Source organism: Lepus europaeus, chromosome 7, assembly GCF_033115175.1.
Source record: "Lepus europaeus isolate LE1 chromosome 7, mLepTim1.pri, whole genome shotgun sequence".
Lineage (NCBI taxonomy): Eukaryota > Metazoa > Chordata > Mammalia > Lagomorpha > Leporidae > Lepus > Lepus europaeus.
Genome location: NC_084833.1, coordinates 47660922 through 47683696, shown reverse-complemented (window position 1 = coordinate 47683696; position 22775 = coordinate 47660922). Strand labels below are relative to the sequence as shown.

Below are 22775 nucleotides of genomic sequence, written 5' to 3'. Positions count from 1 at the left end.
GTCTTGGGTCCTCTGTTGACTTGTTGGGTGACAACTTGAGCAAGGCCTGTCCTCTCTGTAGTGTGACTAGATTTTACTTCACATCACAACTCCGGCTGTTCAGAAGGGGCTGCGTGGAAAGCTGCATTGAGAAAGACCTAAGGTTTGTGTGAGGCTGTGCTGGAAGGAGGACTGGGATCGATTATTTATGTCTGCCATGGATACAGCCGTGGAGAGTCGTGGTCATGAGGATGATGTATTGACCTTATTCTGCCAGCAAGGGGATGGAGATGAGTCTGTGTAGATGGTGTTAGGAGAGCTGTTGGCCATGACCTAGAGCTCACTGGGATCCTGAGGGGGACCAGCTGCTCCCACAGCTGCATGGGTGACTCACCTTTGCTGTCTCTCCCACCCTGTGTCTCTCTTGCTGATCCCCTCAGGCGTCCCCTGGGGCCCCAGTCAAGGGCCCGAGGAAGGCGGCCCAGCAGATGCCAGAGGAGAGGCTCCGAGTTAGCTGGCACTGTGCAGCCACTTTGAGCAGCACACCATGACCCTCTCACGGATGCTGTGGGTCGGGAGGTGGCCCTGGCTTGACTCGAGTCTGCTTAGCACAAGGCCACAACCAAGATGTCAGGTAGGGCTGGCCCCTCATCTAGGGGCTCAGCCAAGGCAGCAGCTGCCTCCTTCCCTGCCAGCATGGTGGTTGGCGGCACTCAGCTCCTTGTAGCTGTGGGCCAGAGAGCTTCCGTTTCTGGCTGGCTGTGGGCCAGAGCCCACCTTCAATGGTTGGATGCCCACATTTCCTGCTACAGCGGGCTCCCTATCACAGCCTCTTACAGCTTCAAGGTCAGCAGGGAGCCATCCCAACAAGAAGGGCTGTGTGTGTGTGGTGCCGATCAGAGGCACCACCACGCCGCCCCCTGGCGGTGGCCACATGCTATTGCTCTGCAGCAAGTTCTAGGCACAGCCCCCACCCCCCACCCCCAACACTCTAGGGAGGGATTGTACAAGGCCATGAGTCCCAGTGGGCGGGGGTCGTGGTGGCCACACCAGCCTTGCTTTTGCCCATCAGTGCCCAGAAACCTTGGATCCCCGGGACACATGTGTCCTGAATCCTCTCCGAGAGCCATTTGCCAAGAAGGAATGTGGCATCCTGCTGAGCGAGGTGTTTGAGACATGCCACCCTGTGGTGAGTGCACCCCGCCCTCTACCTCTCCTGGGCCTCTCCCCACTTCCCTGAGGTCCCTTCTGCCCTCACACAACCCCCAGGCCTCGGGAGAGACGCCTCAGGTGCAGAGGAGAGGCCCAGGGCTGCCATCCCACTGCCTGTAGCCTGCTCGGTTGTCTGTCCTGGTCCCGCACATGATGGGGCTGATGGGCAGACCCTAGCTGCTGGGTCCTTCCCTAGCCCGTCTCTGTTTGGCTCAGCCCGACTTCTGAACAGTGAGCCCAAACCCCTGGTGCATGGTGCTGCCTGCTCTGCCGCTCTGCTCCACCTCCCAGGCCTTGACTGCCGCCGTCTGACTGGCCTAGCTGTCCCTGGCCTCCCGGGCACTTCAGACTCTGCACCTGCTCCGCAGCCTCCCCCTGAGCCCCTGGCTCACCCAGGCCAGGCTCAGGCCAGGAGAGAGCTCAGGAGTTCTTGATTGCTCCCCAGCCAGCTGCCTGTCTCCCCTCACCCCACGTGGGCAGTGCGTCCTAGTCCATGGTCCTGTCATGGGTGCTGGCGGCTGTCAGGTGAAAAGCCACAGTTGGGCAGTCAGGATCTGACCTCTGACCTCTGACCCCTGACCCTCCCAGGTCGATGTCACTTGGTTTTACTCCAACTGCCTGACGGATACCTGTGGGTGCAGCCGGGGTGGCGACTGTGAGTGCTTCTGTGCCAGCGTGTCCGCCTACGCCCACCAGTGCTGCCAGCACGGGGTGACCGTCGACTGGCGCACCCCGCGCCTCTGCCGTGAGTGTCCATGGCCATCCTCCCAGAGGCTCCCCGTGGGACCTGCCACCGGGGCTTAACAGTTCCCGAGTACTTGCTGTGTGCCAGGCTGCAGCTGCTTTGTGTGTGTTATGCGTTGAATTCTTCTCGTTACCCTTTGAAGTGGGACTATAGAGTCCCATTTTACAGCTGAAGAAACTGAGGCTTATGGAGAGAGAGAAAGTGGGTAGCAGCACAGCCAGGGTTCAAACTGAGATAGTCTGTGCACACCGGTCCTCAGGGCCCTGGGCTGGCGGCCCAGGGCTGCTACGTGTAGGCTGTGAGACCGGGTCTGCCCTGGACCCTCGCAGCCTGCCTCTCCCTCTGCTTCTCTGCTGAAAGCCTCCGCGAGGCAGAGCGCACACATGCTTCCTGAGGATCCGCTGTGTGCGGGGCCTTGGGCCTCCCGTGTGTCACCTCTCTGACCCCCTCAGGACCAAGGTAACGCCCACGAGGCACGTACCTGGGGTGTGGCGTTTAAGGGGCCATCAACGTGCTTAGTCATCGAGAGAAATAATTCGAGTACAGTAATTTTGATACAACATTTTTAAAAAGTAAAGCGTCAGGGCAGGCATCTAGCCTAGCGGTGGAACCCTGGCGAAAGGCCCGCCTCCCAGGTTCTGTACTCGGCTCTCAGCGCCTGACTCCAGCCCTCTGCTGATCCAGACCCCGGGAGGCGGCGGTGACGGCTCAAGTGGTTGAGTCCCTGCCCCCCCCCCTCCCCCGGGAGACCTGGAGTGAGTCCCTGGCTCCTGGCTCCAGCTCATGCCAGCCTGGTTGGTGTTTGGGAAATGAACCAACAGATGGGATCTCTCTCTCTCTCTCTCTCTCTCTCTCTCTCTCACACACACACACACACTCTCTCCCTCTTGCCCTCTCTCCCTCTCCCCCTCTCTCCTCCCCCTTTCTCCCTCTCCCCTTTTCCCTCTCTCCCTCTCTTTCCCTTCCCTCTCTCTCTCCCTCTCAAATAGATCCAATTTTCAAACTGCAAAAACCCTTTGGCCAGCCAACAAAATATATCAAAGAGCCAATATTATTGGTTGTCCCTTTTGCATTCTGCTCTGGTGTGGATCAACAAGACACTGTTACTGATCCTGCCTATCTAAAAATGTTGATATTTTGTTCATGAAATCCACCGTGTTGATGTTAAAACCTTGTGTTAAGATAGTATTTGTCTGTTGAACCTAAATAACCTACAGAGAAAGAGCCTTCCAAGATGAGCCGGTCTCTCTGGGCACAGCTGGGCCTTGCCATGAGAATCATGGCGCCCGGTCACCTCTGAGTAAATCCAGAGACCTCAAAGCAAGGGGATGTGCTGAAAGGCAAAAGGAGAGGATGGATACTTTGATTGGCAGTAGTCCCTGGCTGTCAGGGTTAACACCCAGGGTGCTCAGGGATCAATGCCGAGGGTGGCCCCAGTCCACGGTGGAACAGGGCAGTGGTTGGACAGACAGCCGTCGTCTTTGTGCGAGGTTGACGTTCTACAGAGTCTGCTGTGAGGGATTTCGTTATCAAGCAGCTGTGCGTGAACGTGCTCCCATCAGCACGTGGTGCTGGGACTCAGCACAGCGACTGCATTCCGATTCTGCCAGCCTCTGTGGTCTCGCCGCTGCGATGCTGCGGGCCCTTACATTTTGCACCTGAGGTGTGCGCTCTGCCCGAACTGTGGGGTCCAGACCCCGGTGAGCACATGGGGGCATTTGCTAGGGGCAGTCCCAACTGGTAGAGGAAGGTACCGAGTATCACAGGGATTAAGTACCTTTTCCCAGTCCACTCAGCAGATGAGTGAAAGATGAGATTTGAACGCAAGCCTGACCCTAGGCAGCCAGCTCTAAAGGATTCTCCGGGCCTCCCATTGACCTGCACACACCGGACACCAGAGGCTTGGTGGGATTCTGAGTCCAGCCTCCTGGGCAGTCACCTGACTCCCAGTGCCCTTCCCAGGGGCAGCACTGAGCATGGTGCCTATTGTGTTTGGGGTGTGGTGTGCGTTAGACCACATCTACGTGTGAGGCAGGACCCTCCTTGGCCTTTATCCCACCCACCCAACTATTCAATGCCTCGATCCCAGGTCAAAGCGTCCGTCCCCTGCAAGGTTCCCAGCCCACCCAGCAGACAGAGGAATACATAGCTGAGGCCCTGGGCCATCAGGCTGTGGTGCTGGCATGGACCACTAGGGGGCGTGCCGAGCTCATACTTGCAGGACAAGCTGTCACCACGAGGCTTCAGGCGGCTGCACTGTCCCCTGTGCAGGGAAGACTCCGGGAAGCCCCATTTCCATCCTACATTTGCATTCCTCTGGACATCTTCCACAACACTGGAACTTCCACTCCTTGGTCCTAATCCTGCCGCAGAACACACCCTTCTGTCCAATAGTCTTTCATTCGTTCATTCATTCATTGATTAATTCACCCGGCATGTTGCTGAATGCCTACTTTTATTTTTTAAATATTTATTTATTTATTTGAAAGAGTTGCAAAGAGAGAGAGGATTTCCATCCACTGGTTCACTCTCCAATTGGCTGCAATGGCCGGAGCTATGCGAATCTGAAGCCAGGAGCTGGGAGCTTCCTCCAGGTCTCCCATGCGGGTACAGGGGCCCAAGCACTTGGGCCAACCTTCACTGCTTCCTCAGGCCATAGCAGAGAGCTGGGTCAGAATTGGAGCAGCCAGGACTTGAACTGGCACCCATATGGGATACCAGCACTGCAGGTGGCAGTTTTACCCACTATGCCACAGTGCCAGCCCCCTGAGTGCCTACTTTGAGCCAGAATTTGAGTCTTGTGCTAAGAGTGCAGAGAGAAAAGACACCTGACTCCAGTGACCCTCCCTGAATCTTGGAGCTGGGGAGGCAGACAAGGCCCTGCTCTCGGGGAAGGACGGAGGCTGGGGCATGCGCTCTGGGTGGCTTCTCATACAGTGTCTGTGCTGTGTCTTTCAGCCTACGACTGTGACTTCTTCAACAAAGGTAAGCCAGCCCTCCCCAGCCCTGCCCCATGCCACAGCAGTACCAGCCACCCGCCGCTCTGCTGGCCCTGGGGAACGCCCCATCATGCAGAGAGAGCCCTGACAGTGCAGAGCCCAGGGGTACCCCAAAACTCTGTCTCCGGAGGTTCCTACAGCCACTGTCAGGATCCAGGGTGTACTGTGCTCCCTGGGCCCTGCCCCAGGGTATTCACCAGGACATAAAACCCCATGGGCACCAGTGTGCCAGCTCCGCAGCCTGCCCAGGGTGGCTGTCCTGTCGGATGCATCTGCAAACTTAGCCGAGGTCAAGGTCGCAGGGCAGCAGGATGTGCTCCAGCATGTACACAAGCGAGGGTGACAACACAGGTCATGACTAAGCACCCTGGAGAGCTGCCTCCAGCTGGGCCACAGTCAGATGTTCGGCAGGTGCTTGGGGCCCTGCACCTTTGCCTTGCAAGCCCCATCCCTCCCCTGTGGAGGCAGGCCCAAGGCTTTGTCCTCAGCTACCCACACGGGCAGCACTGGGTTTGGGAACGTCCATCCCAAGCCAAGAGGACAGCAGTGACGTGGAGGGGACGGACTGGAGACCAGAGATGTGCAGGATGTGGGCTGGACCATTCTGAGACAGCTGTCCTTGCCAAAGTGGCAGCCCTGGGGCTGCCCCAGCCCAGCCCCTCTGCTCCTGGAGGAGGCATCTGTGCTGGGAGAGTGGCAGCCGCTGGGCCAGGTGGGCGGCACACTGCAGCAAGGCAGCTCCAAGCAGAATTCTCTTTCTTGTGGCATTTTGGGTAGCAGGAGCTGGCAAAGGACAAGCTGTTTCGAGCCTCCCCTTGCTCTCCACCCGTCTGCTCATCCAGCCCTCAATAGCTTCTTTGGGCCAGGCTCTGGTGGGGTGCAGGGGAATCGGCGGTGGACAGGACCTGCTCAGCTGCCTCCACAGCCCCGGTGGGGTGCTCTGAACTCGCCCTTGGGTGGCGGCTTGCAGACCACTGCTGGTGGGAAACGAAACTGCTGACTGGCTTGCGCTTTATTGGAGAGTTGGTGTTAGCCGTTCCCCCCCACAGCACTGCCTGTCTCCTGTCTAACTGGGGAGACAGGTGTGGCCCCCAACCCGATGCTACTGCTATAAGATCTGCCATGGGCGTGTGCGTGCTCCCGGGGCTGCTGGAGCCCCGAGGAGGAGGTGGAGGCAGGGTGGAGTTTGCGCGGGGCAGGAGCGGGTGCAGGCAGAGCTTCCCCAAGGAGGTGACATTTGAGCTGGGGCCCAGACATGGAGTAGGCGTCTGCCAGGCACAAGCGGGGAGGGCCACTCTGAGGGGGTGGAAGAGTGCGACAGAGACAGGACGTGGGGAAGAGCAGGCTCTTTCTAGGAAGAGGGAACTCACTCAGTGTGGAACAAGGAGGGGGGCCTGAATTCAAGCTGGGCTCCTTGGTTCTGTCCTGAGGGCGGCGAGGAGCAGGGCTGGGAAGGGGACTGAGGCGGCCAGGGGGTGCAGGTGCAGGAGCAGGAGCTAGGAAGACCGGCTTCCTGGCCATAGCGCTGTCCAGGGAACCTGTGCCCCTTGCCAGCAAGACTGAGAGCTACAGAAGCTCCAAGGATCCAAGGGCAGCCCATGTCTGAGATAAAAAACAGATCATCCACTGCCCCAAGCCCACGTCTCCCAGCTGCCATCTGCAGGCCCTGAGCAGGCAGGGACTCGGTCTAATGTCTTCTTCCCAAGGGTGACCCTGAGGACAACGGTGGCCATGGAGAGACCCTAGGGACTGCCGCTGGGTAGCCTTCTTCCCAGGCTCTTGTGGATTGGCTCGGGCACTGGCAGGGGGTCTGTCCCTGCAGGGGCTGGCAGCCTGGGGCCCCTGGCCCTTCCTCTCCTCGAAGTCCAGGTCCCCGGGGCCTGGGAAGAAAGAAACCATCAAAGTCCCTCCCTGACACCCTTCCCCTATCACTAATTGACAGGGGTGGGGCAAAGGCCTGGGGAGGCGGGACTTATGACCAGACTCCTCTTTCCAGCGCTCGGTAAAGGCCCCTACCAGCTGTCCAGCGTGGCGGCCAGAGGCGCGCTGGTGGCCATGCGGGCAGAGGGCAATGGCATAGCCCTAGTGGAGGAAGAGGGTGTGGTGCCAGGGGACCTCGTGAACTTCCTGCTGACCGCTGCTCTGTACAAGGCCAAGGCCCACGGTAAGGCCCTGTGGGAGGGAGGAGGGAGTGCTGAGGCCCTATGCCAGCTGGGGAGGGGACGCCAGCAGACGCCCCTTTGCCAGCCGAGCTGGGTTTCCTGGGCTGGTTCCTCAGCCTCCGTGAAGAGGCGCTTTCTACTTCTCCGCCAAGCAGCAGGCAGGCCAAGGCCCGGAGGGACTGGAGTGGCCGCAGCCTTACCTCCCTTGCTCTCTGCCCTCTGCTTCCCTCCCTCCCCGGGCCTTCCTCTCCTCCGGCTTCTAACCCGGGCCCCGGGATTTGGGGTAGAGGTGCATGGCCCCTGCACCACTGGGAGAAAAGAGGAGGGAGGGAGAAGTGGGGGCCAAGCCCGGGAGTTGGGACTTTGGAGGGCCCTGGGAAGCTATGGAGGACTCCCGGCAGGTGCCCAGTCCCAGGTGCAGCCAGGGTGGCCAGCCATGGGGTCTAATAGGAGGCGCTGGGCAGGATTGCGGAGCCGTGAGGGGATGTGGGCATGAGGAGCCTGGACCACAGGAGGGCCAGAGCGCCCCCTGCCTGGCCAGCAGTACCCGCCCCCCCCCCCCCCCCCCCGAAGCAGGGTGCCTCCTCTGGGGCCATCTCACCGTCCCCATCTCGGGGCAGTGAGGGGTGGTAGTCCTGGGCTGGGGGTGACTTCCCAGTAGAGCCCAGAGTCCCCCTACCACATTGGAGGACACAGCTGTGGAGAGGCTCCAGCCCACCCCACTGGGCCTGGCTCTCATGAGAACAGGGAGGATGTAGGCTTCCCCTCCCCATCCTGTGCTTCTTCCTTTGTCCCACACTCAGGGTATCAGACAGCAAAATCCAATACCCTGATAGAATCAAGGGTGGCTGCATGGAGGCAATGTCCCTTGGATTGGACTTTGAAGGATGGGAGATAATGTGATGAGCAGAAACAGTCCCAAGGGGAGGGTTCAGCCATCATTCAGGCCTTTGGGGGAAGGGGTCTGGGTGTTCTGAAGGGACAGGAGCACAAGCCAGGGCCAGGCACACCTTCCTAAGGGCCAAATTTCCGAGAAGATTCTGAAGGGAAGCTTCCTTCTGTGTCGTGAGAGCAGCTCCTTCCTCAGTACACGTACAACGCACCTTGCAGCGTCCTAGGCGCCTTATGTCTACCTGCTCATTGACTCCTCACAGTAGTCAGAGGAGGGGGCTCCTACTGTTCCCCCAGTTACAGATGAGAGCCCTGAGGCCCAGGGAGGGAGGTCACGGGCCCCATGGTGCACTGCCCGTCCATCCTTTGTCCTCCCTTCTTCACCGCCATGCTGCCTCTCACGCAGAGGGCTTCCCACAAGGCAGTTTAGAGAATGGGAGGCAAATGCCACTTGGGCGTCAACGCAAAACTCAGGACTTGGAAACCTCGAGCTGAGCCGACCTGGTCCTTGCAGGGGAGGAGGCGGAGGCCAGGAGAGGAAAGTGACTCGCCTGCGGTCTCGCAGGCAGGTCTCTGCGGGATCCCATGCCACAGACTCTGCCGGGGTGAAGCCCCTGGGCGCTGGCCCTGCCCAAGCTCTGGTCCTGCCTTGTGTGACCCTGGGCCTCTCTTCCTCCTCCGTTAAGGGGGAACAGCAAGGGCCCCGCCCCAACTCGGCACAGCACTTGCCTCCCCTGGAGCGCCAGCTGCGTGAGGGGCAGGGCTTTTATTGTCCTGTCTTGCCCTGTCCCTGGTGCCTCGAGCATATATTTGCCTCCAGATGAGTGCTCAGAACCGGCAGGTAGAGGCTGGCTCGGCGTAGCGGCTGACACGGTTCACGCTGGTGAAGAATTCCCCTAGTTCCCCACCACATTCTCAGACTGCCTGGGGAGGTGGGATGTGGACACAGGCGGTCCCTCCTGGGGACTCCGGGGACCGTGAAGGGGGTGAGGACATGCCCACTCAGCACCAGGCTTCTCCACGCCTCCCTGCTTACTCTGCACGGCAGCCCAGGGTGTGCAGTGGCTTGCTCACCAGTGTAGCAGGTGCAGCAGCCTGCGCCTCCAGCCCCTCCTCCGTGTGTTCTGTGTACCTGCTGGTGGATTGGGGCCTTGGGAAGAGCTCTGGGGGCCCCTGGGGTTCTGGGTGACCCCCTTCCTCTCTCTGGGATACCCTCCCCACCTGTGGGCTGCCCCAGGGTCTACTGGCTCTGACCTGGGAGTCTGTGGGGAGCAGGATCAGGCCAGGGACCCCAAAACCTGGCAAACCCAAATCCCAAAACCCTAGCTGGTCTCACCCTGCAGCAGAACGTGACTGTGCCAGGGCAGCCATTTGGGTCTGCTCTGGTCACTGCAGGGCCCTGGGTGTCCAGGAAAGCGCCAGGCCCATGGTGGGCAGAAGGAACAGGGGAGGGGAGAGGGAGGAAAGGAGACTACAGTTGTCTTCCAGGCTCAGCGGTGACCCTGCGCCCTCCTGTGGGTCTAGGGAGCTCCAGTCCAGCCCCTACTCAAAGTTGACTTTACCCACGTGTCTCTGTGCAGACCCGGATGTAGTGTCACTGGAGGCTGCCGACAGACCCAACTTCTTCCTCCACGTCACAGCCAATGGGTCAGTGGAGCTGGCCAAGTGGCAGGGCGCCGAAGCCTTCCAGCGCCACGCCTCCTTCCTGCTGCACCGGGGCACATGGAGGCTGGGCCAGGTGGCCCTGGAGTCCCTGGCGAAGCCCAGCTCCTTCCTGTCAGCGGTGGTGGGCGCTGCACTGGCCCTGCGGCCATACGAGCACACTGAGGCCTTCCGCCAGGGCACGCTCTTCCGCCTCCTGGGTAGGTGCCTGCCTGCCCTCACCCCGCATCCCCCACACCCACGTGGTACAGGGAGGCCATGTGGGCAGGGGCCCAGCCTCCATGGTGGCAGCCCAGGGAGCCAAGAGCAGCCTGGCTTGGGTCCCAGCTGCTTCCCTGGGTCCTGCCTCCTGCCCCAGGCCAATCACATGCTCTAAACACAGCGGCCTGGATGGAAATTGGGAATAGCTCGCAGCTCGGGTTTCTTGCTGCTGGGGACACATGCCCACCCCGTGGACCAGCCACTGAAGCCCAGCGGTCTCTGCCCTCTCTGTGGGAGGCCCGAGCCTCTGGGTGCTGATGGGGCAGCTCCCTGGTCTTCCGTCAGAGCTGAGGGCTCCCTGGGCTTTGCCATCCCCCTGTTGGGTGAGTCTGCCCCAGAGCGTTGTTCTCTGCCCCACCTGGAGGGGCCGCTCTTCCACCCGGCAGTCACAAACCCCAGCCAGGGCAGATTTGTCACTGACCCTAACCATGGTGAGATACACCAGCTGTGGTAACACCATGCCCCTCCCTGGAAGATGCTGGGGCATCGTGGAAAGAGCCCAGGCACGGAAGCCGAATGGGCATGGGTTCGAACTCTTCCCCCAGGTCCTCAGCCCCTGAGCAGGAACCCTCATCTCTCCCAAGTGTTTCCTCTCCCGTAGAATGGGGGTGTTTTCCTCCAGAGGTCTCATGAGGATGCACTGTGTGGCACAGCCTATCCTCCATACCCAGCATGCTGAGGGTGTTTCCCTGTTGTCAGCTCCTATCTCCAGGCTCTTAGGAAAAGCAGGTCTCCTTGCGGTCAGCAGTAGCGTGGAGAGTGGGGTGTCAGGAAGGGGCTTCCGGGGTGCAGCTGCTTCCTCTATACTGCTGTGGTGCCTGCCCATGATCTTAGAGGCTGGGTAGAGTAGGGCCTTGTGTGTCTCCCATCCCCCAGGGTCACAGCCCTCTCCCTCACTCACCGAGGCGCTGGCCACAGGCTCCCTGTTGGAAACATCTCCCTTGAGCGAACCTGTTTTCCCAATGTCATCTGTGCCTCCATTTTCTCATCCATGAAATGGGGATGATACTAATGCTTACTTTATAGGGTTGTGGTGAGGATGGATGAGTCAAGACATGTGAGGTCTTTGACGCTATTTACAAGCTAGCTATTCTTTCAAAAGGGAGAGAGAGGGATAGATATAGGTCTTCCAGCTCCTGACTCGCTCCCTAAATAGCTGCAATGCCCTGGCAACCAGGGCCAGCGAGGGCAGTGCTCAGAAAAACTGCAGCCCGGGTCCTGAGGGGGTGCTTCAGGGAGGACTCTGGGAACAGAGAGGGAAGGGCTTGGAGAAAAGCACCCGTCTGGCGACAGGTGCACAGGAGGGCCTTGGGCCCGCGGGAGCCAGGGTCCCATAATGCCTCCCCCTGCTCTCGAGGGAGAGCTGCTTGCCTCCGAGGCGTTCTGCAGTGACCCTGCCAGAGACGGGGCAAGGAGGAGGTGGCTGTGTCCTGGGATGCAGGGCAAGCCTGGCACCAAGGTCACAGAGGGGCAGGGTGACGAGCAGCCTTAAGGGGAGAGATCGGGGGTCCAAGCCTCCTCCTTGGCCGCCCTCAAAGCCCAACGCTGCCCACACCAGAGCTCCCCAGGCCTGAACCCCACACCAGATTCCCAATGCCCTGTCCCATACTGCCCCGGCTTTCACGAGTCCAGTTTCCGCTCAGCTTGGCTTTGCTTTCCCTGTGTGAATCCTTTAGTCTCCAGCCATGGGGCATCCACGGGGAGCGGGGATTTCCTGTGCTGTGGCACCAGGCCCAGAGCTGGAGCCCAGCCTCAGGCCGGAGACTCAGGAGTGGGTCTCCCTTCCAGAGGCCAAGCCCTCAGGGGCCGCCTACCCCATCTGCGAGTGGCGCTATGATGCCTGCGCCAGCCCCTGCTTCCAGACCTGCCGGGACCCCCAAGCGGCCAGCTGCCAGGACGTGCCCAGGTGAGGAGCTGGCATCAAGGTGTGTGCACCAGCATGTTTGGACACACACATGTGCCTTCTGGGGTACCCAGGCACAGGCATGACGGTAGTCTGTATGCGGGCGTATGAGGGGTGTGTGTGTACCCATATACTCGTATGTGCACTATGTGTTTTATGTGTGGGGATGTGTGTGCTGCGGTGGGTGGGCCTTAACTGTGTGTGTCATGTACAGATGTGTGCATTATCTGCTTGTACATCACATGCATGTAGCTGAGCCTCGTGTGTGTGCAAACATGCATGGGCTGTACACAGCTGTGTATATGTGCATGTATGAGCTGTGTGTCTCTGCGTGTTGCGTGCTGCTGTGTGCATAAGTCAGTAGATGTTGGGGAGTTCCACAGACTTGGAGGGGGACTGTGAGCCTGTGTGAGAGTGTGTGTGAGTGCAGACACAGGAGTGTGAGTGCGAGCATGCACAAAACACACCCACACCTTGCTTGTGTGCTTCTCTGTCCGAGGGTGTGGAGTATGTAGCATGCGTATCTGAGTATGTGGGTTCCTGTACACATGTGTGATGGTGTGGAGGCTCATGTGAGCGTGCACACAATGCACATGCTCACACGCATGTGCCACAAGGAGAGAGGAGGTCTGTGTTCCATCCAGACCGCTGCCCCACCCCCCGCTCCATCCTCAGGGTAGAAGGCTGTGTCCCCAGGTGCCCCCCGCCTAAGGTCCTGGATGAAGTCACGCAGAGATGTGTCCGCGTGGAGGACTGTGAGTGGCCTGGGGCTCCCCTCCTCCATCCCCTGAATCCCCCCCACCGGCCCTGGAGAAGCAGGGCGTGCACCTGAGAGCAGGCAGAAGCCTCGCGGGGTCCATCTGCCCCATGTCACAGAAAAAATGAGGCTCGGAGGGCAGACGGGACCTTAGAACGAGCAGGCCTGGGGTAGATCCAGATCTTCTGTCTCCCCGACGCCACGCAATGCTGCAGCAGAGACCTGGCAGCCTGGCTGTCGGAAGCCATCCTCGCCCTGTCATCTCGGGTGCTGGTCCCTGAGCCCCACGTCTCAGCCCTGCCCAGTGACAGCAGCCTCCCCACCTTCTGAGCCTCTTCTTCTGTCTGCCCTAGGTGTGGAGCCAGCAGCTTTGGTCCCCACAGATGCCCTGGGCAATGAGACCCTGCCTCCCATCCCGGGTGACAAGGAGCCACTGCTTCCACAGGAGACCCCCAGGGCCCCCACTCACAGGACAGCCCTCCTCTCCACAGCCCTGCACCCACAGGTGGCAGCCACTGAGAAGCTGATGCTGATGCCACGCCCCTCTCAGTCCACCCTGCAGCAGCCACTGGGCCTCACTGCCTCCAACCTTCCTGCCCACCCCACGGAAGCCCTGGCTGGCAAAGGGGTGACCGCCAGCCTCCCGTTCAGCCCTCACACCCCCGGGTCCTCGTCCCTCCCCGTTGCATTGCAAACATCCCCACCGGGCACAGTGCCCAGTGCTGTGGTGACGGCTAGGGTAACCGTAACCTCTGCAGGGACCTTTAATGCCACACTCTCCTCCCGTTCACCTCCTGCTCCTCGTCTCCCGCTCCTGACCAAAGCTGTGACAGTCCCGGGCCCTGGCTCCTGGGGGAGTCCCTCCTCCAGGCCTGTGGCTCTCCCTGGAGTGACCTCCAGGCCCCCTGCCTCCTCGGGCTCTCACAAGGCTTTGCTGACACCAGCAGAGACTAAAGTCTCCAGTAAGACAGGGCCCCCCCGGCTCCCCCAGGTCCAAGGCGTTTCCAGTCCCAGCAGCCCCCCGGCCATGGCTGCAACAGCAGCACCTCAGGCACCTGTTAGTCCCCTTGTAACCGACGTGCTGGAGATGCTGTCACCCTCAGAGAAGGACAGACCTGGGCATGGCCAGCCGGGGGCCCTGCCAGCATCCCCACCTCCAAGCCCAGCCCCTACTGCCTCGCCCCAGCCAGCCCGACCCACCACCACCGCCCCCAGGCCTCCAGCACTGGCCCCAGGGACCCCGGCTGCCACTGGCCTGTCCACAGTTGCTCGTGGGCCAGGGGCCACTCCCTTCGTGTCCCTGGACTCCACTCTGCCATCTGAACTCCTCTCTGGCCTACCTCCTGATACCAGCCTGCCCCTGGCCAAGGTGGGCACATCTGCCCCAGTGGCCACACCTGGCCCCAAAGGCTCTGTCACCACCCCGTCGCTCCGTCAACAGGTCACGTCCCTGGCTGTGGCCACCACTCCACCTGCTTGGGTCCTCAGCCCAGCGCTGCCTCGCACCCCAGCCGGGGTGGCCCAGGCACTGCCACCCAGTCCCGCAGTCCCCCAGGCTATGGGCACGGCTCCAAGCCTGCCTCTCAAAGCCACGGTGCCAACTTCAGGAGTCACGGCTGTGGCTGTTGGGGTGGCCTCCACAGGAGCTGTGGCCCCCCAAAAGAGTCCCACAGAGGAGCTGGCCATACCATCCAAGCAGGTGGCCCTGCCCACCTCTGCCTATGGCTCTGCCCAGGGAGGGCCCACAGAGCTCACGCCTGCTGTGGCTCCCACGCGTACTCCCTTGGTGACTGAGGCCGAGGGCCCCCGGGCTGGCACAGTGCCCTCAGGGCCCACATCCCACCCCCTGAGCCGCCTCTCAGCCAGAACGGCCTCCCGGGAGAGCTTGCTGGCAGAGGCCCATGGGCCCTCCAGCCGGCCTCGGCCTGCAGCGGGCCCGGCGGCTGAGGCCACCACGGAGCGGTCTGGACGCTCAGCCCCGGCACACAGCAGCGCGGCAGGTTTGGCTGAAGCCTTGGCAACCACCGTGGAGGCGACCACCTCTGCCACCTGTGTCGTAAGTGATGTCAGGGTTCTGCAGTCTGTGGGCCCTCCCCGCCCCCTGGCCCACCTTGTCCGGTGCCACTGGAGTTTGGTCACCACCACGCTCACGTTTCCATCTCTTGGCCAGCTGTAGGGCGGTAGCGTAGTCCCTGTCCACACCCTTGACTGAAACTCCTAAAAAGCTTTCCAGTCCCCTCTGGGCCCCATGGCAGGGTCACACCCCGCTCATCTGGACCCCCGGGGGCTGATGGATGGCATGGTGGGATGTGAAAGTGCGACACTGCGTGTGTGTGCATATTGTCTGTGCGCCTGTGTGAGACCGTGGGCATGCATGTTCACGTGTGAGCGCTCACATGTCTACACGTGTTCATGTGTATGTATGTGATGCGTGGTATCGAGAGACACCTTTGTGTGTATCAGTGCCTTTGTGAGAAAGATCTTGCATGTGTGTGCAGGTCTGGGTAGGGGTCTGTGAGCATGAGCTGGTATGTCCACACATCTCTGGACCTGCAGCTCCCACTACGGGCCAGGCAGAGGTCCTGGGGTGACCCTACCCTGATCCCCAGTCTCACACTAAGCCCAGTTCCGGGCCCGATAGCTTGACAGCTGGGTGCAGGTGGGGGCGCCACTCCCTGCCCTGCCAGAGCCTGCATGGTGGAAAGGATCTGGTGCCATCGTGGCTCGGGCAGCGTGGTGGGGCCGTAGCCCTGGGCAGGCACTCACTCTGTCCCCCCGCCGCGTGCCCCAGCCAATCGCCGAGCAGGACTGTGTCCGCCACATCTGCCTGGAGGGCCAACTCATCCGCGTGAACCAGTCCCAGCACTGTCCCCAGGGGGCTGCACCCCCTCGCTGTGGGGTCCTGGGCCTTGCCGTGCGGGTCGGCGGGGACCGCTGCTGCCCCATCTGGGAGTGTGCCTGTGAGTTATGAGTTGTGGGGTCAGTGGGAGCCTCTCTGTCTCCCCTCCCCTCCCCCCTCCCCATCCCCAATGGGGCCCGCTCATCTTGGTGACCCCCAACCTGGCAGATTTCCCACCTTGCGACCTCGGGTCTGTGCATGCTGTCTGGTCTGATCCGCCTCTGACTTATCCAGGACAGGGCCCCGGGCACCTCCCCGCCTCCCTGGGTGGCCAGGACACCTTGGAGGCAGCTGCTTCTGCTTCTTGTGCCCTGCCCCACCCCAGGCCGGTGCTCGATCTTCCCCGACCTGAGCTTCGTGACCTTCGACGGGAGCCACGCAGCCCTGTTCAAGGAGGCCATCTACGTCCTCAGGCAGAGCGCAGGCGACTCGGTCACGGTCCACGTCCTTGACTGCAAAAGCGCCAACCTGGTGACTGCCCCGTGCTTTCCCCCCCCTGCCAGGAGCCAGGCGCTGAGCAAGGTTTAGAAGGGAGAGTTTGCGGTGGGCTGGGTTCTGGGGGATGCCAGAGGTGAGGGCAGATGTGAGCACAGCCGTGGGGGGTGTGCTGTTCCCAGGAGTCTCCAGGAAGGGAGCTGTGCGCTAGGTGACAGTTCCCTAGGGGATCATGGGGAATGGCTGGGTGGAGTGCGCCACCTCCTGGCTGTGCCTGGGGCCTGCACCATGCCCAGTTTGTGCCAGCTTCCTAGGCCCAAATACAGAGGACCAGGGAGGCGGCTCCAAGGCTGTGGTCTAGGGTGGGGTGGGGGTGCCAGGTGGAAGAAGGCAGCTTGCTTCCTTCTTTATTCTGCTGGGCTGGCCTGCGGTTCCGTGGAATTCTGGGCACTGTCGCTGGGCTATGTGTGTGGGGAGGTGCAGGACAGGTCTCCTGGTTGTTGAACTTGAGACCTGCTGTCCACAGGGGCACCTGAACTGGCCCCCGTTCTGTCTGGTGATGCTGAATGTGACTCACCTGGCCCATCAGGTCACCATTGACCGCTTCAGCCGGAAGGTGAGTCCATCAGAAAGCTGGCCTCCAGAGCAGAGCCTGCAGCCTGGGGGGGTGGGGGGGGTGTCTGGGAGGAGGGGCCACATCACCCTTTGGGGCCGGGTGTGGGGAGGGGACCTTCTTAAAGAAGAAGAACAATGGGAAACTGAGTGCACTGGAAGTGATGTGCAGTGCTTCAGGGGATGCGAGTGCCAGGAGGGATGTTATGATAGAAGTTTGCAATGGCAAGGACCATAGCCTTGACTGATTGCCAGGACGGCTCACTTTGGCCATCTCTGCAAGGACCCGCAGCCGTGTGGCTGGTCCCAAGGCTGTTCCAGGGAGGGGCCATGTACGCCAGGCACCCTGAATTCAAGCTCTCGCGCTTCACGTGCAGGAGGCCTCGGGGTCCAGCCATACACCCATGCCTGCTTTTGGCGCCTCCAGCTGGCGGGCAAAGGACGGCTCAGCTCCTCCTCAGGTGCTGAGGGCTCGGCTCTCCCCCATGCCCGAGCCAAGGCTGCGGCCTTCCTGTTGGCACCTGCCCTTGAACGACCAGCCCGGGGGCTGCCAGAGCAGAGCTGTCAGGAACTCAGGAACAGGCCTGACAATAGTGGGCTCTCCATGAGACAGAGGCTGAGGCAAAAAATACCCCACAAGCTCCATTCCTTAGTTCTCAAATTTTCCCATTAAAAATTAACATATAATTTACATAGTAAAATTTCACTGTTGAGTATACAGTCCTACGAGTTTTTTTTAAACATTTATTTATTTACTTGAAAGCATTACATGGAGAGAGTAGAGGCGGATTGAGAGAGACAGACAGAGGTCTTCCATCCACTGGTTCACTCCCCAATTAGTCACAATAGCTGGAGCTGAGCCGATCTGAAGCCAGGAGCTTCTTCCAGGTCTTCCACCTGGGTGCAGGGTCCAAGGATTTGGGCTTCTGCTTTCCCAGACCATAGCAGAGACCTGGATCGGAAGTGGAGCAGCTGGGACGGACTGGAACTGGAGCCCATATGGGATGCCGGCACTGCAGGCGGTGGCTTTACCTGCCATGCCACAGTGCCAGCCCCTGGTGTTGTAGTTAACAAACTTTTGCTGAACCCCAGGTCACAGATTTTTCTTATGATTTTTTTCCTAGACATTTTATAGTTTTAGGGATTATTTTTAGTTTTTGTGAATGGTGTGAGATATGGATCAAGATTTGTTGTTGTTATGGATATCTAATTGTTCAAGCACCAGAGACTGTCTCCATTGAATTGTCTTTGCACTTTTTTAAATTTACTTTTTATATATTTAAAAGGCAGGGTTACAGAGAGAGAAGGGAGGAGAGAGGGAAGAGAGGAGGGATAGAGAGACAGAGACTTCCATCCACTGGTTTGCTCCCTAAATGGTAGCAATGGCCCGGATGGGGCCAGGCCAAAGCAAGGAGTCCAGAGCTTTCTCTGGGTCTCCCACGAGGGTGCAGGGGCCCCTCTTCTACTGCTTTTCCAGGCACATTAGGAGGGAGCTGGATCAGAAGTGGAGCAGCCAGGTCTTTAACCAGGATGCCATCACAGGCAGAGGTTAACCTGCTACACCACAGCACTGGCCCCTGTCTTTGTACTTTTATAAAAAAAAAATTGAATATTGTTTGGTTTTATTTCTGGACTTTTAATTTTGTACTATTAATGTATCCTTTCATACTATCTTGATGACTATCTATTAAATCTCAAAATCAGGTAGATGGATCTTTCAACATTTTTTTTTCAAAATTGTTTTGGCTGTCCTAATTCCTTTATTTTTCCATATAAACTTAGAGTCAACTTGGTTTGTATAAAAAATCTTGCTGGACATGTGGGAGCTACAAAGCTGCCCTCACGGAAGGAAAGAGTAGCCCGGAGACTGGGGAGGTGCAGGGACAGGAAGATCAGGAGAGGCTGAATGGGTGCATCTCTGTTTATGTCTCAGGTGGGGTTGTTTTGTTTTTGTTTTTGATGTTCTGCTCTTTTCAGTGCAAGGATCTTGTAACATTTTTTATAACATCAGAGTAACATGTTTCGTTAGATTTATCTCTGTTTTATGTCATATTTTTCGGTACTGCAAATGATCTTTTTATTTCACTTTCTGATGCTCACCTCTATACAAATGGAATTGATTTTTGCACACTGACTTTGTCTTGCAATCATTTATTAGTTGTTACATTTATTAAGCTTAAATTTGCTTATTTGTTCTTACATTCTTCAGGGTTTTCTATGCAATTATGTCTTCTCCAAATAGAAATGTTACTTCTTCTTTCCAGTGTGTATGAACGGTTGTGTTTTATTTTTCTTGCCTGTTGCCCTTGCAAGGGCCTCGAGTGTGACACTGAGTGTGGAGGGGTTGAGAGCAGACACCCTTACCATGCATGGCATCTCAGGAAGAAGGCAGCCTTTCACCATAAAGTACTGTGTTAGGTGTAGACTTACTACAGGTGTCCTTTGCAAGGTGCGACATTGGCCTTCTATTTCTAGTTTGCCACGTTGTTTTTTTAAAATGATTATTACTGTAAGTAGATGCTGAATTTTGTGAAGTGCTTTCTTCTGCATCTACTGAGATAATCTCAGGGTTTTCCTTTATCCATATGCCAAGTTTCACTGATTCTGAAAGTTGAACCAGTCTGGCATTTCTAGAATAAACTTCACTTGGTTGGGATGTGTTACCCTTTTTATGCATTTTTGAATCCTCCCTGATGGTCCTAGTTTTCTCCTCTTGTGTTGTGTTAGTTTAGTTTTAGTATCAGGAATGCGGGCCTCATATGATGACTTGGGCAGTAGCATCCTCTCTTCAATTTCATGAAAATGTCTGCATCGACGGTAATATTTGATATGACTCAGGGAAGCCATCTGGGTCTGGGTCTTTCTTTTAGGGAGATTATAAAGTACATATTCAATTTCTGTAATAGATGTAGGGCTCTTCTGGCCACTTATCTCATCTCTGGTAGGCCTGGATAAGCCACACCTTTCACGTCAGTTTCACAGAAATCAAGCTCTTCACATATTCCTGCTGCCCTTGTGCCGTCTGCAGGCATCCAGGTGCCCCAATTCTCAGCATGACTCATCTGTGTTGTCTGTTTCTTGACCCACTGGGACAGAGATTTATCAAGTTTATTATTCTTCTTTAAAACCTGGCGGTACTGGTTTTTCTCTATAGTTCTTATGTTTTCTATTTCATTGGTTTCTACTCTTACCTTCACTGTAGTCTTTCTTCTACTTATTTGAGTCTAATTTTCTCTTCTCTTTCTAGTTCGAAAGGTGGAAGTATAGGTATTTGATTCAATACTTCTTTTTCTGAAGTATTTAGTGCTATAATTTACCTACTGATTTAGTGCATTCATTTTCAATCAGTTTGAGATGCTTTTAAATATCTCTTTTGATAATTATTTGAGCCATGGATTATTTTTAAGTGCTTTATTTAGTCTCTAAATGTGATGATATTTCAAAACATTTATTAAAAAATGTAATTAAAATTTTTAAAAACTTAAAATCAATGTAGCTTTTTCAAAATACACATTTCCACAAATTTTCTGAAGACACCTCATATTTTTGGTGATTTCTCACATAGCTTCCTGTTATTTCTAATTTGATTCCATTGTGCTTACAAAACATACTCGATTAACCTGAGCTTTTTAAAATGTAATGACTTGTTTCATTTCCCAAATGGTCTCTTAGTAAATGCATATTCTATTTTTGGGGGCAGTGTCCTGTGAATGTCAGCTTAAGTTGGTTGACCGTGCTGTTCAGGCCTCCTGACTGCTTACTAATGTTCTGTGTGCTTGCTTAGCAATTATGGAGGGAGGGTGTTGGCATTTCTGGCTGTAGTTTTTGGTTTATTTCTCCTTGGAGTTTTATTAGTTTTTTTACTCATATATTCTGAAGCTCTGTTATCAGGTACACAGCACTTAACATTATATCCTCTGTTAAATTAACCATTTTTTTCCTTGTGAAATGGCACTTTTGTCCTAGTAACTGTTTCTACACTGATTTCTACTTTGTCAGGTTCATTTGTAATAGCTACTCCAGCACTCTTTTGATTAACATTAGCATGAATATCTGGTATCTACATACAAGGTATACCTTTGTTCATCTTTGTACTCTATTTGTGTTTTTTTAAATGTAAAGTGAGATTTTGGTAGGCAGTGAATATCGGGCCTTTTTTTTTTTCTCTTAAATCCAATCTGGCAATTTTGTCTTTTAAGTGGGGCTATTTAGACCACTCATACTTAATTCAGTCATCACTGTGGTTCAGTTTATGTATTTATTGGCTGTGCTTTATTTTTGTTGTCCCCATTCCTCGCGTGCATGTCTTCTTTTGGAATGCTTTTATTCATTGCATTTCATCTTCTATACTGAATTATTATCTATATTTCTTACTTTTGTCTTTCAGTGGTTGCTTTAGGAATTGTAGTATACAATTTTTTTAAAAGATTTATTTGTTTGAAAGTCAGAGTTACACAGAGAGAGGAGAGGCAGAGAGAGAGAGAAAGGTCTTTCATCTGATGGTTCACTCCCCAACTGGCCGCAACAGCCGGAGCTGCACCAATCCGAAGCCAGGAGCCAGGAGCTTCTTCCGGGTCTCCCGTTCAGGTGCAGGGGCCCAAGGACTTGGGCCATCTTCTACTGCTTTCCCAGGCCATAGCAGAAAGCTGGATTGGAAGTAGAGCAGCCAGGTCTCGAACCGGCACCCATATGGGATGCTGGCGCTTCAGGCTAGGGAGTTAACCCACTGCTCCACAGCGCCGGCCCCTGTAGTATACAATTTTTTAAAAATACTTTATTTACTTACTTACTTATTTGAAAGGCAGAGTTACAGATAGCCATAGGCAGAGAGAGAGGAGGATTTCCATCCACTGGTTCACTCCCCAATTGGCTGCAGTGGCCAGAGCTACGCCGATAAGCCAGGAGCCAGGAACTTCTTCTGGGTCTCCCACATGGGTTGAGGGGCTGTCTTCCACTGCTTTCCCAGGCACATTAGCAGGGAGCTGGATCAGAAGTGGGGTAGAACTGGAACTCATGTGGGATGCCGGCACGGCAGGCAGCAGCTTTACCCACTACGCCAGTGCCAGCCCCTGTAGTATATAATTTTAACTTGCCACAGCCTAGCTTCAAGTAACAGAGGATCATGTCATATACAGCGCAAGAGCTTTGTAACAGTATCCTCTGGTTTCTTCTCTCTGGCAGCCTTTATGCTGTGGTCATCACACAGTTTACTTCACATTTGTTGTGACCGCCACAGTGCATTGTTGCCATGTTTCCTCAGGCAATCAACAAGTTCACACCTGTCCATGTGTTCCCGACCTTTGCTGCTCTTTATTCCTTTGTGGCGATCTGGGTTTCCAGGTGATATCACTTTTCTTCTGCTTGAAGGATTTCCTTTAGCATTTTTATAGTACGAGTCTTATGATGAACTCTTTCAGCTTCTGGAAATATGAAAAAGTCTTCATCTCATCTGAATTTTTAAAAAATCATCTCACCGAGTACATAATTACAGGCTGACTTTTTTTAAAAAAAGATTTATTTATTTAAAAGTCAGAATTACACAGAGGAGAGGCAGAGAGAGAGAGAAAAGTCTTCCATCCGATGGTTCACTCCCCAGTTGGCCGCAATGGCCAGAACTGCGCCAGTCCGAAGCCAGGAGCTTCCTCCAGGTCTCCCACTTGGGTGCAGGGGTCCAAGGACTTGGGCCATCCCCTACTGCCTTCCCAGGCCACAGCAGAGAGCTGGATCGGAAGAGGAGCAGCCAGGTCTCGAACCTGCGCCCATATGGGATGCCAGTGCTTCAGGCTAGGGCGTTAACCCACTGCGCCACAGCAAGGCCCCTGACATTTTTCAATACTTTAAAAATGTTTCTCTCCTGTTTTTTTTTTTTTTTCCAATTAGGGTAAGATTGATGTAATGTAAAATTTAATGTTTTAAACTGAACAAGTTAGTACCAATTAGTACATTCTCAACGCTACCACTCCCGCCATCTGGTTCCAAAACATTTCTGTCATCCCTGAAGGACAGCCCCAGCCACTAGGCAGGTGCCCACCAAACCTTTCCACAGTGCCCATCAATCCCCAGTCTGCATTCTGTCTGTGCATTTACGTATTCTGGGCACTCCTGTAATAGGTGTCAAATAGTATGTGAGCTTTTCTATCTGAGTTCTGTCACTTAGCCTCGTGGTTTTGAAGTTCATATGCATTGTGCAATGCATCAGTGTTTCAATTTTTTTAAAAAAAGAAAGTCAGAGTTACATAGGGCGCGGGGGGGGGGGGG

At 56.1% G+C, this 22775-nt stretch overlaps 1 protein-coding gene across 1 annotated transcript in view; it reads left to right on the top strand.

Annotated features, from left to right (window-relative positions):
- The window catches only part of OTOG (otogelin), a 92020-nt gene that overhangs the window by 52414 nt on the left and 16831 nt on the right, over positions 1-22775 (top strand). The window contains exons 29-39 of the mRNA XM_062197498.1: positions 1052-1168; positions 1780-1936; positions 4895-4921; positions 6932-7099; positions 9569-9850; positions 11700-11817; positions 12490-12569; positions 12925-14627; positions 15363-15531; positions 15796-15941; positions 16432-16521. Of these exons, the coding sequence (XP_062053482.1) occupies positions 1052-1168; positions 1780-1936; positions 4895-4921; positions 6932-7099; positions 9569-9850; positions 11700-11817; positions 12490-12569; positions 12925-14627; positions 15363-15531; positions 15796-15941; positions 16432-16521 (3057 nt within the window). The remainder of the gene's footprint in view (positions 1-1051; positions 1169-1779; positions 1937-4894; positions 4922-6931; positions 7100-9568; positions 9851-11699; positions 11818-12489; positions 12570-12924; positions 14628-15362; positions 15532-15795; positions 15942-16431; positions 16522-22775) is intronic.